The sequence below is a fragment of the Zonotrichia albicollis genome, chromosome 5 (assembly GCF_047830755.1).
Source record: "Zonotrichia albicollis isolate bZonAlb1 chromosome 5, bZonAlb1.hap1, whole genome shotgun sequence".
Classification (NCBI taxonomy): Eukaryota; Metazoa; Chordata; class Aves; order Passeriformes; family Passerellidae; genus Zonotrichia; species Zonotrichia albicollis.
Genome location: NC_133823.1, coordinates 52,537,442 through 52,553,148, shown reverse-complemented (window position 1 = coordinate 52,553,148; position 15,707 = coordinate 52,537,442). Strand labels below are relative to the sequence as shown.

Genomic DNA, 15,707 nt, shown 5'->3' with positions numbered 1-15,707 from the left:
ACACAGCTGAACTTCCCCATGGATTAACTGCTGGGCAAGGCCTTCCCTACCAAGGAAGAAGAGAGAGACCAGAGGCAGAGTGATGGAAAGCCTGGACTCTGGGAAGGGAGGGATTGTCAGCTGCCACAGAACAGCTCAGTCCCACTGTAGGAGCTACTGTCCCACATCTGCAGAGGCTCTGCCAGGCAGTGAAGCACTTATATTTTCCTTTTGCTAAAAGGTTTGCCCTTAGTTGTGAATCACTTAATTCTATTTGTTTTGCTACTTGATGTTTCTCTTTCCAAAAACTCACATGGTGAAAAGGCTGTAATCTCAGAGAAACATAATAAATAAAGGCTTGCAAAACAAAGCCAACATGACATACTGTACATACACATGTACCCTTGAAAAGCCAATATCACAGATCATCACTTGTCAATGTGCCCTTGTTACTTCTCTGTGTGTCACTTCAAAGTCATGCTTCAACAACTAGACACTCAATTTTTTCCTTATCAATAAAGCATTAATCACTGTAAAGCTGTGGTCCATGACTGGGACTATTCCATGTTTTTGAACATGCATCAGAAACAATCATACATCAACCCACAAGGTAATCTAAAAGAGGAACACAGAGTTTGAGTTTGAAACATTTGAGTTTCACTTTCTACTAAAGGAACAGAATAAAACTTAACCTTTGAATTACAGAATCCCAGAATATGTCAAGTTGGAATGGACTCACATGGCTCACAGAGTTCAGCTCCCTGAACAGCAACATCCCCAAGAACCACACCATGTGCCTGAGAGCAGAGTCCAAATGTTTCTTAAACTCTGCCAGGCTGGGTGCTGTGATCCCTTCCCTGGGGAGCTGTTCCAGTGCTCAACCACCCTCTGGGTGAAGAACCTTTTTCTAATATCCAACCTAAACCTCCCCTGACACAACTTCAGGCAATTCCCTGGGGTCCTGTCACTGTCACCCCAGAGAAGAGATCAGAGCCTGCCCCTCCTCTTCCCCTCAAGAGGATGCTGAGTTCTTAGGGAATTCTCTTACTATAAGCAATCTGGAATAGTTTTGTTTGCCTAATCATACAGAATAGATGAATATTCCATTAATGTAGTCATATTTTACATTTTGGAAGCTTTTTTTCCCAACAGACTTGTTGGGTTGTTTTGTTTTCAATAATGAAGACATTCTAGTGTTTATACAACACAGACTTCCAGTTCTAACCTTTAGCCACTTCCTTTGACAAAACATCTGGAGTGAATTCAGCCAAAAAAGTCTGAGAGCGAAAATCTACAGTAACATGTGGATAATGGGTCTCCTCTCCAAGAAACAAGTGACAGGAGAAAAGGAAATGGCTTTAAGTTGCACTGGGAAGGTTATTATATTATAATTGGATTATATTGATTTTTGTATTATAATTGGATATTAGGAAAGATTTGTTCACTGAAATTTCTGTCAAGCACTGGAAGGGGCTGCCCAGGGAAGTGGTTGAGTCAGCACACCTGGAGGTATTTAAAAGATGCGTAGAAGTGACACCTGGGGACATGGTTTGTTGAGTCTGGCAGTGCTGGGTTCATGGCTGGACTTGATCTCAACAGTCTTTTCCAAATTGAATAATTCTATGATAACATATGCTTATATGAGTTTCATTACTGCATCTTATCAGCAATGCAGAATCTTAGGTTTACCAAAGCACAGACTACTGCAAATCCCACTCTTAAAATAATTATTTTATAAAACCAAAAAAAAAAAAAAAGATGAAACTGAAATTTGGTGTACGGTCTTTAACTCAATTGCTCTGAATGTGGCATAAACCCTGTTCAAAATTAATTACAAATGAAATGCTTCCAGCACAAGCGGTTAAAGAACCTTTTATGAAAGCACATTAAGTCACAATAAGAGAATTTTATCAGGAAAAACAAACCAACATGAACTCTCAAAAATACTTATTTTGGTCAGTATATCTTAAAGGATTTGTGACTTGCAAATATGCGGTAGATTCAATACAATGAGCAGTCAGCTAAAGCTTCAGTCAGAATTATCATATAAATACTTAGCATTAGGTACATATTTAAATCTTTTACTGACTTAGCACTGCCTTTTTCATTCAGAAACAACTGAATTTTGGACATGGACAAAATCTTACCTGCAGTGATGTTACTGTAGAAAGATCTTTAAGCTTTCCTTCTTCATCTTTTAAGTTGTACCCCTCCGGTCTCTTATCTCTTTCAGTAATTTTCCATAATTTGATTGTTTTATCTTTAAAAGAAAAGACAAGCAACTGTCAGCACAGGAATTCTGAATGCAGTCATTTACCTTTCACAATATATTCCTTAAAAAAGATTTTACACCTTGGTTTAGACAAGTCCTGTGTTGAAATAGTCTGGGTCACTTCATTCTGCACATCCAGAAAATGCTGCCCACAGACAAAATACTCATAAAGGACATCCCAGATCTTCACTCTGAGTCAGGGGTTCCTGGCAGCTGACACATTGTGTGGAGCATGTAGAACACCTGCTGCTCATGAATCCAACCTGGCAGACTGCAGGTGGGACAAACCCAAACTACTCAATGCTCATGCTGAAGCTCAGTTTATCAATGTGACTTGGCAAGGAAGTAATGCCAATATTAAAACCAGTTTGGCATTAATGCCAGTTTGTTAGGTTACTTATAAACAGCACAAGAACAGCAGGGAGTACAAAGCCACACCAATGACCCCTTCCTGGCCCACTGTGGGGATGGGCAGTGGTGCACTGGTGTAGCATCAGGAGCTCCTGCAAATGAAAGACTGTGTAAAAAATGAGGCATTTCTCCCTCCTAATGGAAAGCAGCTGAGAAATAACAGAGGAAAAATAAAAAAACTCAACCAAACTGAGAGAAATGTGTTGCAATGGCAAGAGAGAGAAGTAATGAGAAACTTGTATTAATACTAGACTCTTCCTTTCTCGTGATGGGTGAAGCACATGATGAGACAGTAATGATGACTCTCAGTTAGCAAAGAGCCTCTGAGACCAACAAACATTTTTTAAACATTTCAAATTGACTTTGGGGTTTTTTTGTACAAGCTGAAGCTCCAGATTTCCTAATGCTGATTGTCCAATCCCACTGTGGTTGTGCTCCTAACCTGCCAATCCTAAAGCTTCTTGGACTCAAAAATCAATGCTAACTCTTCTGCAAAATATCTATCCATGAGATTATAATGGTTGCTTCACTCATCTGCTTGTGCAGCAGCCAAAGTCTTTCCAAAGCTTCTGCCCTTCAGCTGCCAGCACAGATTTATTAACCTCAGTTCCTGCATTGTTTCTGATTTCATCCCACTTTCTTCATTTACCTTTCTTTCCCCAAGTACACAGCAGAGCATAATTTCCCCAGTGTGGCTGAGCCAAATACTACTTTCAAATGCTTGTACAAACCACTTTAAAGATAGGATATATGAAAAACATGAATTGATTTACATTTCTGTAGCAACTTTTAACTTTGAACTTTCTTTGTTTCAAAATCAATCCCTCCATTACTCATTTTTTGCTATTATGTATTTCTTAATGATATTGATATGCTAATATGCAAGCAAAAAAAATTCACAATACAATTACAGTCAGTCTACAGAACAAGAGATTAGTTCAAACTGCAACTAAAAAGCTCCTTTTAAATATTCAATAAATTTCATTTGTGTTGTATATCATGTTAATTAATTATTAAAAATAGACATAGGTCATGTCATGCCCTTGGATATTTTATTACATGTAAATAGTGCATTCCTGTTATCTAGTAAAAAAAATTATAAGTACAGCAATTGTAAAATGAATTATAATAAAAAACAAAAACAATTTTCCATTGTTAGATTTGATTCCTATTAATAAATCTACCTCTTTCCTGAGTGAAAACTGTTTTATTAGCAGGTAAGGTTATCATGTATTGGGTTCCTTCTCCTTTATTTACCTCTGGAATTTAAATACTCCTTAGAAGTTTTAAGTATGCTTATATTTTGCAAAATATAGAAAAAACAGAAACATCTCTGTAAGGTTAAGCATTCCGTCTCAAGGTTGTTGTGAAGTTAAAATTAATTAATTTCTGGTAAGCAGCCTCAAATCCTCAGATGAAATAATCTGTGTAAATTCTGATCCACCTTATGTAGCTCACACTGAAAGTGGCCAAATATACTCTGGTACAGAAGATACCAATGAATCATAATAAGTTGTTACTATTATACTGCAAAATCAGATCATTTTACAGTGAAAACTACAAATTTGCTAACTGCAAGCACTGTAAATCCACAGTGGGATTTGAAAGCCTTGGTGATTCCCTTCTGTCTCTATTAATTAAGATGCCACAGTCAAAGCTTAGCTGATAACGTGAACTGGAAAGGAATCAAGACTGACTCTGAGGGAGGGGACCTGTGCAGAAACTTCAGACAAAAGTCCTCCTCAGAATGAGAGAAACAGATTTGGGCAGGTGCAGACCTGCCAAGTCTCATTTACTGACGGTCAGACTTAGACTGACTCTCCCCTCATGCTCCTTCCAGCACATTCAGTGGGCACTGTCTGCCTGAGCACGTGGAAAGGATGCTGTTTCACAACTCCCATTTTTCTGCAAAAACCATGCATTAGATCCTAAATTATCAGAGAACAAAATATCAAAAATTGCATTAAAATATCAAAAATTGCATTATAATAGCAGGCTTGGAATTTAGCAAGCAAAAAACAGTACTCAAGATATTTCTACAATCTGTCCAATATGAGCATGTGTGACAGGTAGTGCCTTCAAGTTAGGAAACATATTATTATCCCTTTTTATAGGCATGGAATTGACATATATTGTCAAAGGCTTCTCCCAGCTAATCTGTGAGACAGTGAATAATTCAACGTGGGCTGTCTGTACCCTGAAGCTAAAACCATCTTTAAGAATATGCCAGGAGGTGAATCTTGAGACTTCAACCCTGCTGTGCCAGGAAGCTTGGAATCCTCCCTGGCACATGCAAATGTTTTGCAATTCAAAGCCAAAATCCAAGGCTTGTAGCAGTGGAACCATTTCTTTTCTCCTCACCATGAAGGGTTCTGCTGAGATGCTCCAAATTAAGAGGGAGAAGCAGAAGCCAAAGTATTTTTCCAGGTCCTAGGCTTGCTCATTGTTGGTGAAAACTGGATTAACCACAGCAGCACTAGGACTGGTTATTTCTTCCTTACTCCCCTCTCATGACAGTACAAACCAGAAAACTCATGTAGTAATCTGTCATCTATAACTGCAAAAGCTGAAAATATGAGGATTCTGCTGTATTCCTCTGTGCTTCTAAAAACAAGCTTTAAAATAAAAAGGGAAAGGTTCACTTTCAGTAATCTGCTTTTGTATCACACACTCAGAAGAAGCTGTTCTTAGTTATCTGAAGGGGTGAGGGATATTTTAACCAAGGGGGAAGAGTAGAAATAAACTTCATAACGTGACTAATCATTGAATTGGCTTAAATCACCTCTCTGTAACAGGTGTATTTCATTGTGAATAAGTAACAGTGACCCCAAAAAATCAAAGGCAACTTCAGGTAAAACAAACTAAAAAATCCAAAAAAATTATCATCTACTTTGAATTAATGTAAACATTATTTAATGCTATATATTTTAATGCAAAGCAATCCTTTATATTGTGTCAGTTCCCAAAGATGAGATTGCCCTATTTCTCATCAGCAACTCCCAATTACACTCAAACTTCTAGCACAAAAATTTCTTTTCTGATTACCATTAGATCTAAAATTTAAAACCATTTTTGTGGTATTTTGTGTCATGCATCATCTGCAATAATGAAGTTTGTGGGTGTCTAAATGCTTCCTAAATGACACCTATTCATGTTAGGTTACATTCAGTTTTTTCCCCTTACTTCATATCTGATTATTCCCTCTTGGTAATAATACTGCCTTTTTTCATCAATAGGCTTTACACATGTCAGAAATATGAGTCAATGCCCTAGTATTTTTCCTTCTGTCTTCCTAAGATTTGTGTACCTTTTTAAAATTGAAATAAACTATTCTGATGATAATGAATAAAAAGAAAAATAAATTAATCTCTCTCACCAACCTTCATCTACGCATCTGCAAATAATAAAAACTATGACAAATACAGCAGAAAAAATTCTAAATTTCCCATGAAGCACAAGCTGCTGAGTAAAGTGATGCCTTTGTCACATGATCTATTTCAGCACAGCATTGCATATTAATAGAAAAATGGACAGCTCTTTAAATGTCTATGAATATTCAACTGGAAAAACCTCATGATTCTGTGAATAAAATACACAAACAACAGATATCAGAGGCAGTATGACAGTCTTGGTAAACTCTGAAAGAGGAAATTACTAAAACAGTAGATTAAAATGAGCAAATATATACATCAGCGCTAAAACACACAGAGCAAATACTGCTATGTCCTGCATACTCTCATCAATCTCACCATTTGTTGATAGAAGTGAGTGAGCTGCATTTTGCTGTGGTAACCACTTGATCTTGTTTATTTTTTCTTCTATCTCCAAACTCTTCAAATAATCAAATTCTGGTTCATGGCTCTGGAAAGTGCTGTAAACATTGTACTCCCCCTGATTGTAAGGCTCATTTTTACTCTGTGGGGAATAAGAACAACAGAAACATTGTTTATGACAGCAATATATCTTCATCTCTTAGGAAAGGTGTATAAACAACCTTATAAATATAAAAAATACTGGAAATTTATTTTAATTTCTCATTTAAAACATGATATTGACAGATTTGTTTCAGCAAGAATGAAATTTCCTGTGAGTATTGAAACACTTAACATTAGAATTTTTGATGAAATATCAGCTATTCAGGAAAGAATTTTACACAAAATACTGCAGATGAATGGAATTTACAAGTGGAACATGTAAGTGAATGTATTGTTTTAAATAAAATAGGGTTCCATCATCAGGAAAAAGCTATTAAAACAAGGCAAAAGTAAAACAAAAATAATCTTCTTTTTTCTTATATCAGAATTTTGGAGCTTTGAAGCATTTTTGTTTGGGACAGCAAACTTACGAGTTAAAAATCCTTACCCTATCTCACTTCCTCTCTGAACAGGTGACACTGTTTTAATAAATCTTGAGATTATAAACAAGTAAATTCAGTTAAATAAAGTGTTAAAAATGTAAGGTTTAGGTTTTAGACTGGTTAAAAATTTAAGCCAGGCTTTTCAGACTATTGAGGATGACATTGGAAACCCACATACCTCAGGCTCCCTTTGGAATATAACCACTCGGCCCCCCTTGTCACCAGTAGCCAGCAGTTCTCCAGTGTGGTTGAACTCAACTGTAGAAATAATATCAGCTGGAGGAAGAAAGAGAAAAAAGGCAGATTTTAGACTGCTGCTACAACACAAAGTCACTAGAAATATCAGGCACTGCACAAAAAATGCAACAAATGAGGGATTTGAAGGAATATTGATGAATTCACTAATGCAAACAGGCTGCATGCCATTACAATCGAATGAAACAAGTGCAAACATTAAAGAGGCAAATTTGTGTTTCCAGCACATCTGCAGTTTGGGGGAGGAGAAGCTCTCTGGAGAGGTTGTGCTCCCAGAAGAGCCATCTTGGGTGGCTATAAAGCTTTTTTTCAGTCCTGGCAAAGAACAGAATTGGCCTCCTGCTATATGCTCTAGCAAGGACCAATATAACATCAGTTCTCTTGCATGTTTTATTTTTTCTGTTAGCTTTCTGGTGATTTTAACATAACCCCCTAGCAACAGTTTTCTCATATATGTATTGGAGTCAAAAGTGCAAAAGCAAAGTACGTGCAGCCTGTCCTACCACTGAGGAGTGAAGTCAAAACCAGAACTGTTCACAGGGCTGGCAAGAGCCCATTCTAATCACTGTTTTCAAAACATCATTTCAGCACCGTAAAAATGTGTCATCAGAAGACAAAAAGAATCTCAGTCTCACTTTTCCTGATTTTCAACAACTGCCTTCCCTAAGCAATTTCATCAGCTTAAACAAGAAACCTCATCAAAACCTGAGGCCAGTCTTGAGCACAAATTACTACACATGAGGATGAGAGGGAGAAGAGGCTGTAGCAGCTAAAGAACTGGTTCTTCTGTTTGAATGACAGTACATGCTAGAATCATAATCCACAGTTAATCCTACACTATTAGCATAATTTGAATTAAAATGCCTAGTGCAATAGTAAATTAAGAAGCCATCATATATACAATCACAGGCAAATGCAGGGTATTACTCAGAGACTGCATGTATGAATCCTCTATAATGATCAGTATTCACTCATCAGAAACATGGGCCAGATTTTAGAAGTGTCAGTAGTCAGGAGCTCCCCTTTAGGCATAAAAAGCTGCAGCTCCCAAACACGTTCATCATCCATCAGTTTATGGGGAGAACAATGAAGTGACAGTGGGCTAAGCTCTTTTGAGAACCTAGCCCAAATGAGTTCACAGAAATTCAAAGGAATTGAAATAACAAGTGGATGTACCATTTACTTGATACATTTTATGAATTGAAAACATCTGTTCCTATTATTCTTTTAATAAACTAGCAGTTTAGTGTTACAAAGTGTCTGTTGCCAGTAGCTCTCATCAGCAACACAGCCATCCAAAAGCCAGATTCTTACTCAAACATTATAAACTATTTACCATCTAAAAAAGGAAAACTTTGCTCCAATCACAGTAAAGAAAGATATCTTTTCATTTTTTAAACAAGTCTTCACCAGCAAATTCTTCTAAATCAAACCAACATTCCTCCATCTTTTTTCCTCCACTACTCCAATATATAAAGGAGAAAAGGGGATCATAAATGGATGTGTAGACTTTGAGAAGAATGGCACATGAAAATTTAGAGTATTTTTTGTCTGAACCCAAAGCTTCTCAAACGTAATGGCATTTGATTTTTCTGTGGACTTCCACAGACTGCATATTTCATAGATAATAACTACAAAAGCCTGAGATTTACCAAAGTATGGGAAAAGGACAGAGACTCTGGTTGTGTTTCATGATGCTCTGGGGTTTGCAATGGGTTGAGTTTGATGTCAATAATAAAAAGGGTTGTTTTCTAAAACCTAAAATTCTAATCAATTTTTCTGGCATGTAAAGTTCATTCAGACTGCTTTCAATGGAAAACTTCTTGGCTATTTTCTCCTTACCCTGCAGAATTCATACCGATGTAATTGTGGTCACCTGCTTATAAAATGACAGCTGCATGATTTTACTCATTCAAAGCTGTATCTCACCCCAATCACACAGGCACAACTGCAGAAGCCTCATGCTGCTACTCCTTTTAAACTGTGCCTTATATTAAGTGTGCAATGGGCAAGAAGGACAAATGCAGAGGGAGAAATGCAGTGTAAAATATGTGTATATGTATGAGTCATGTACATAAGACTTTCTCAACAGGTCATAAAAGAATAAGATAAAGTAACTGCAAGAGGAATGAATTGCAATTGGACATATATGTGTGAATACATTTGCTATTGGCCTGGGATAATTCCACAACTTCACAAAATATTCTTCTCTACAGTGGCAGTGGTCATAAAATATATTGCACTTTACAGAGGGCATCTGTCACTATAGTAAAGTGACAGTAAAGTCACTACCCACAGCAGTATTTGCACATAATAACTGAACCAGGATTGTAATAAAACAGCTCTGCATTTTCTTATTATATTGCATTTGTCATTAAAATATCATGCACAGTTAAATGATTACTGTTCAAAGAAAAGGACTGTGGGCAGTGTGCAATAATATTGTTCTGTGGCAAAATTCCCACCCCCTTCCAAGGTGTATCTTCCAGATACATCTCTCCTTTCTATTAGAAAAACTAATCCTGAGCTGGAAACTCCCTATCATTTTTAAATTAAGTTGTTCTGAAAAAGAGCAGATCCAATATTATGACCTTATAGGCTATGTAGCTTGTTGGTAAAAATTATCGTTGAATTGGAAAATCAGTTTTATTGATCCTGTAAATAACAGCTGAAAACAACAGCTATCTGTCCCCTGCACAGCCACCACCACCCCACCACCCCCCCAGACATATCCAGCATATCTGTTCAGCAGGTGAACATCAGTCATGCTGTTCTCTTACAAAGGATTTGCCAGGCTGGCTCTTCCTAAAACAGAGGAGCTAAGGACAGAATCAATCAACAAAGCTCTTCCTACGCTTCTGCAGGACACTGCCCCAAGTATTTATGAATGCTGTAGCAACATCAGCCACTGCTGTCCCAATCCTGCAGATTCTCCCACTGCAGAGTGGCCCCCTGAGCACACAGAGCAATTAATTCCCAGATTTCAGCATCTTCAGGATATATAAATGCACCACAATAGAAAAGCTGATGAATTTGCATGTACAGTAAGCCCTTGGCAAGGGATGGCAGAGATGAAAGACTCCTTCCAGCCTTCTCCCACACTACACCTTCCATATCTCTGCTGGCAGCGCCAAGCTTTGCACTGACAATTAGGATTATCAGAGACAGAGATAATTTACCTATTAAGAATAATTATGGGTAACTTCAATGCCAAATGCTTACAATCAAACTGTAAATCCCATCTTTTATAGAACATAAATCTTCCTACTCCAATTTTAAATTTTCCATTTTGTCTAGGCAGAAATGTATAAAAACTTGGATTTAAAAGTCAAGATATTCAGTATTTTCCCTCAATATACAGGTGCTGACTGAGAAAAGCAGACCCAAAACTTTCAAAAAATGAAAATACTCCAGGGGCATAAACACCTGATGATCTGGTCCACATCCAGCCACAGCAAATTGTCCCAGTATGCAAAATGCATTACAGACTTGAATCCTGAAACTTATTTTACATATTCACAGAAAGATACCACATTACTCTACACAGAAAGACATCACACAGCTTAAACTGACAAAAAGCTTTTCCTGACCCAGCTTGTGAAGTATTTCATTTACTGACACCGAGTCACCCCTGCCCTTTCACACCTCACTAATTCCTCTGCAGATTCACAATTTACACTCCTTAAATGTTCTTAATGGCTATCCTGTTAATGGTACATCATTACACCTGTGCACATCAAGGTAAATCAAGCTGGTTGTACTGTTCTTTCCACTAATTCATGAATATTGTTCCAACATGGATGCAGGCAAATGAACCCTCCAGCAGCCCTCCCTAGGCTGAGAGCAGGGATGAAACAAGGTTGGTACACATAACCCAAGCTAATTTTGGCCTTTATTTCACATTACATACTTTTCTATGTTCACCTTCTAGCCTCTCACAGTTCTATTTAAAGGAATAAGCTATTAAAAACCATACAGAACACCAACAGGTCCAAATACCTCTACAATAAATTAGAAAAGCCTTACCTATATATTCAATCTTTCTATCATTTTGGGGCACTCAAGTGTAACAGCATGCGATTTTCCACCTAATACGCACTCAGTGAAGCTAACCCTGAACATACTTACACATCCTCATACAGTCTTTTGGTCAGAAACTTCAAGTAATTCTAAGAACAGCTCAACTAATTTTCATGTGGTTTTTTTTACTAAAAATCTCTACTTTTCTGGAACCTTCAATCTAAAAACTGTGGTTTGTTTTGGTTTGGTTGTTTGGGGTTTTTTTGCTTCAGAAGATCAGCAAAGCGGAGAATTTTGTAATTATTTCATCCAGCACACAAATGCAGCTTTTTGAACAGCACAGCAAGTTTTGAGGGCAATCATCATGCAACAGTACAGGGAAAAGAAGATCAGAGAATATAATCTTCAACTGAATTCCAGAGCAATCCAAATAGAGAATTAAAGGATTTGGACTGGGCCAGAACACTGGAATTAACTACAGTATTCTTCTCCAAAAAAAAGCTGTGAAATCCTACCAGCCAGAACAGGTCAGAACTCGGCATTAGTATCACACCCAGCACAGTCAGCATGGCCAGCCTGAGCTGTCTGAATCAACATCTGGGTCAGGTTTTTGTTGTGTGTGCTCCCAGTGGCTAGCAGAAAATCTTGTACTCTACGTTATTTCAACCAAGTTCTGACCTGGCCTAACCTTGGTTTGTGAAATCCAATAAGATCACAGCACAATCTGGCATGGCTGCAAGCAATGTTCAGTCACACTGATACAGAAGTCCCTGAGGAGAATAATCTGGAAGAAACAACAAAGAAGCTTGCAACAAAGAGAAACATAAAACAAAAGGACAAATGGCAAATAAAAGAGGAGAAGTATTACAGTATCTCGAATGAAGGGACAGCCAATACAAAGAGCTGTGCTGTCAGAATTTAGTCTAGACTAAGAAAACAAAAAAAAATGAGGGAAAAAAAAAGAAAAGAAAAAGCCTGCTACCTTTTTAAAAGCTGATCTTTCAAAGGTTTCCTCAAACAGCTAGAAAATAAAGTATGCAAAACCTCAAATGTATGAAGGCCTTCTTTTCTGAAATAGCTGGCAGAGAGATCCTTGACAACTGAAACATTTCCTGCCTGAAGCAGCAGTCTCTGTAAAGTGCATTCACTTTGGGCCACAGTAGTATATTCACCATCTTGCATCCAGGGATTGTAGGACATTAGAAGCCCCCTCAAAGTTCAAGCCAGCCCAATGCAAACTCCCACATCACACCATCCACCCTGGCTGGGTCAGATACTTAATACCTATAACCAACTCACCAGAAAGCCAACTCCACTCTTGGGCAGACGAGACACAGCATTACAGAACCACAACCATCAGGGCTGGAAGAGACCTTTAAGATCATCGAGTCTAACCATCAACCCAGCACCACCACTGTAACTCCTAAACCACATCACCCAGATGCAGGTTCCTTGTCCTACACACAAACTGCCTGATCACCTCCCCAAGGCACCAAATCAACACAGGTTATGTGCACAAACTGGGTGGTCAGATGAGGAAAATAATAAAAAGGAGAGCACAAGGATGCATGAGATGGCAAGAGAAGGACAGAGCATGCAAATGTTAAAAGAGCATGAGGATGGAAGCAAATGAGCACCCCTGAGAAACTACATGGACATATGAGAGCTTAAGAAAGCATGAAAAAGTACAAGGAAATGCTATAACAGAAAAGAAGTAGTTTAAAAAGAAGGATCTATTTGCTCCTTCACCCCTAGGATTATTTGTCATCCTGGCAAAACTTTAATTTTGCTTTTTTCCTCATTTATTATGGCTTTAAAGTGTGATGAGTTTGTGCTAAAATATGGCAAATGTTTGCACGATGTCAGATGTAGGGACAAGGAAAAACACAACAGGAAGCAGATTTTGGTCAAGGCAAACTTTGAACACAGATGCTGCTAACAGTGGAAAACCTTGAGGGATCACTGAAACAAGGTGATCAATTCAAATGAAATCCAGAGATGGGTGTCCACTACACTTCAGGTGGTTATTTTGTTAACTGCCACCTTGCCTGGCTTCTTTGCTAACACAGGCAACATATCAAAGTCAAAAACCAAAGAGCCCTATTTAATCTTGTCATGCAAGAGCAAGGTTTATCAGGCTAAATATCACCTTTTTTTCCTGAGTACAATCCACACAGTAGAATGCTGACCAGGTCTTGAAAGCTTCCTTGAAAGAGGAGCACTTCAGCTAGGTATGATTGTAAATAAAAGTTAAAAAACCCCAAAGAATGGAAGCAACAAATTTTTCTTACTTCAAATCGTGGCAAGTACTGTGCTAATATTTCCCTTTTCTTCATCTTTAATCTCCAACTTTTGGATTTTAGAAATCCTACACATACACGCCTTGGTGGCTTAGGTGACCATGAGAACCAGTATGAGACTGCTGAGTTTCACAAGTCCATGCATCCCTATCCTCAGGGACCAAGGAAAACACCTTCCTATGCAGAACATCTGAACATATGTTCAGTGCTCACTCAAAGAGAAAATTCACTTAAGATAAAATCTAAAAAAACAAACCCAAAGTCTTTAGCCCTCTATGAGTACTTAGGACCACTGTGATTTATTCTTTCTAGCCTGGAGATTTAATGGAATTGGGTTTTTCCTCCACTATTTTTGTATGTTTTATTTTAAGAGCCTAGAAAATTTTTTCAACAGCTTTTTAATCACATGTTAATTTCTAGCTGTATTTCTCAAATTGGAAAAATCAACTATTAGAGCACAGTCAATGTAGAAAAGAACTGCTTACAGGACAAATATGTAAAATAGATTATCTGGGTTCAGTGTTCTATGCTAAAACAACACTTTATACTGAACACAAGTCACTGAGATTCAGTGTTTCACAAACTGACCCTCCCACATATGTATTCCTCATTCAAAAGCTCAAAGCCCTGATTTCAGAGGTTCTGGCACCCATCTCCTGCCTGCAGAGTAAAAGGCCTCCAGGAAAAGAGGCCCAAGAGACTTGACCTTCTGCCCACTGAGGTAAATGCAAAGTTTCCCACCACTTAATATAGGTGGCAAATAAGGTCAAGGAACATTTGTCAGATGTAGTGCAGCTGACAATTAGGACACATTTCTCAAAAATTTGGCTACAGCTTTCATGCACTTCAGTGTCTTCATTTTCAAGGTGACCTGCTTAGACCAGCAAGGCTGCAAAGGCAGAATGGCTAATTAGCATTATTAATATTATCCTTTAACATTATTAATATTATCCTTGCTGAAGTCACCAGGTGCAGTGCTTTGTGCCTTCCTAATCTGAACCATGCAGTGGACTGATAAAAAGCTTCCCAGGACTCCTTTTAATGCCTATTTAGGGCCCCGGCAGTGCAGGCACTGCACCCCTGCAGCCCCTGAGCATGCTCTCTGTGCTGGGAGCCTGCAGCCCTCCCTGAGCACCAACAGGCAACCCAGGGGCAGCTCCAGCCCTGCTTCCAGCAGGTACCTCAGCCCCTGGGAATGCCAGAGAGGGGAACAGCAATCCCTCTGTCACCCTATTATATCCTCTTCAGCAATCCCTCCATCCTGAACAAGATCAAAAACAAAAAAAGGCTACAAAACCTTTTGCTCTCAGTAAATCAAAGCCATTTAGTAACTCTGCTTGTATCTATTCTTACAAGCAACGCTTAAAACTAAGAAAACACTGCAGATCAGTATCTATTTTAGCATAAAGATATGCACAGAAAGCTTCTAAATTTCACATTCCCTCAAATCTTCTTCACAGCTTACATTGTGTAACACATGCTAGTCATTTACTCTTCTGAGATTTTGGGGAGGGGCAGGGGGGAGAGGTAAAAAAAAAAAAAAAGGAAAAACAGAATTGCAGCCAGATCTTTCTTTCTTTGCTGACAGATGAGACCCTCATTTAAGCAAAGGACTCAGTAACAGGCTTGAAACACTCTGCTTGATAAACATGCACATATTTAGAAAATGTGCCAGTCCACTCCTCTTACCAACCCACGCTGAAGGACAAAAGAGAAAAAATCGCCATGGGCATCACATCATGCATTTACAATTTCCAGAGAGAGGTTTAAACTGGTAGCCACAGAAGGAAGGCTGCCTGAGCTGGGAGCTGGGGCTCAGCTCCATGTTGCTTCCCACTGAGGAGCTGCACAGCCTGGCTGCCAGCTCCACACAGATTAGAAATGGTGCTGCCAAGTGTTAAAAATGCTAGGCAACCAGCCTTTATGGAGAGCACAGAAAGACCTTGAACCTCACCCTCCATCTCAGAGCAAACAGAAGCCAAAAATGGGAAGCACACAAATTATTAATATACACTAATTCTGCTTTTACTGTCGGAAGTGATTATGCTTGTGCATAGTAATCGCAATGATCTACAATAAGAAAACATCAAGTTTTGTTAAAAGCCTATTCTAA

General features: G+C 38.4%; 1 protein-coding gene across 10 annotated transcripts in view; it reads right to left on the bottom strand.

The window, feature by feature from the left end:
- PPP2R2C (protein phosphatase 2 regulatory subunit Bgamma) overlaps positions 1 to 15,707 on the bottom strand; it is a 189,412-nt gene that overhangs the window by 48,293 nt on the left and 125,412 nt on the right. For all 10 annotated transcript variants that reach the window (XM_014266103.3, XM_074541723.1, XM_026792621.2 and 7 more), the window contains 3 exons: positions 7,198 to 7,295; positions 6,412 to 6,577; positions 2,127 to 2,239 (listed from right to left, as the gene is read on the bottom strand). In XM_014266103.3, coding sequence (XP_014121578.1) covers positions 2,127 to 2,239; positions 6,412 to 6,577; positions 7,198 to 7,295 — 377 coding nt within the window. The remainder of the gene's footprint in view (positions 1 to 2,126; positions 2,240 to 6,411; positions 6,578 to 7,197; positions 7,296 to 15,707) is intronic.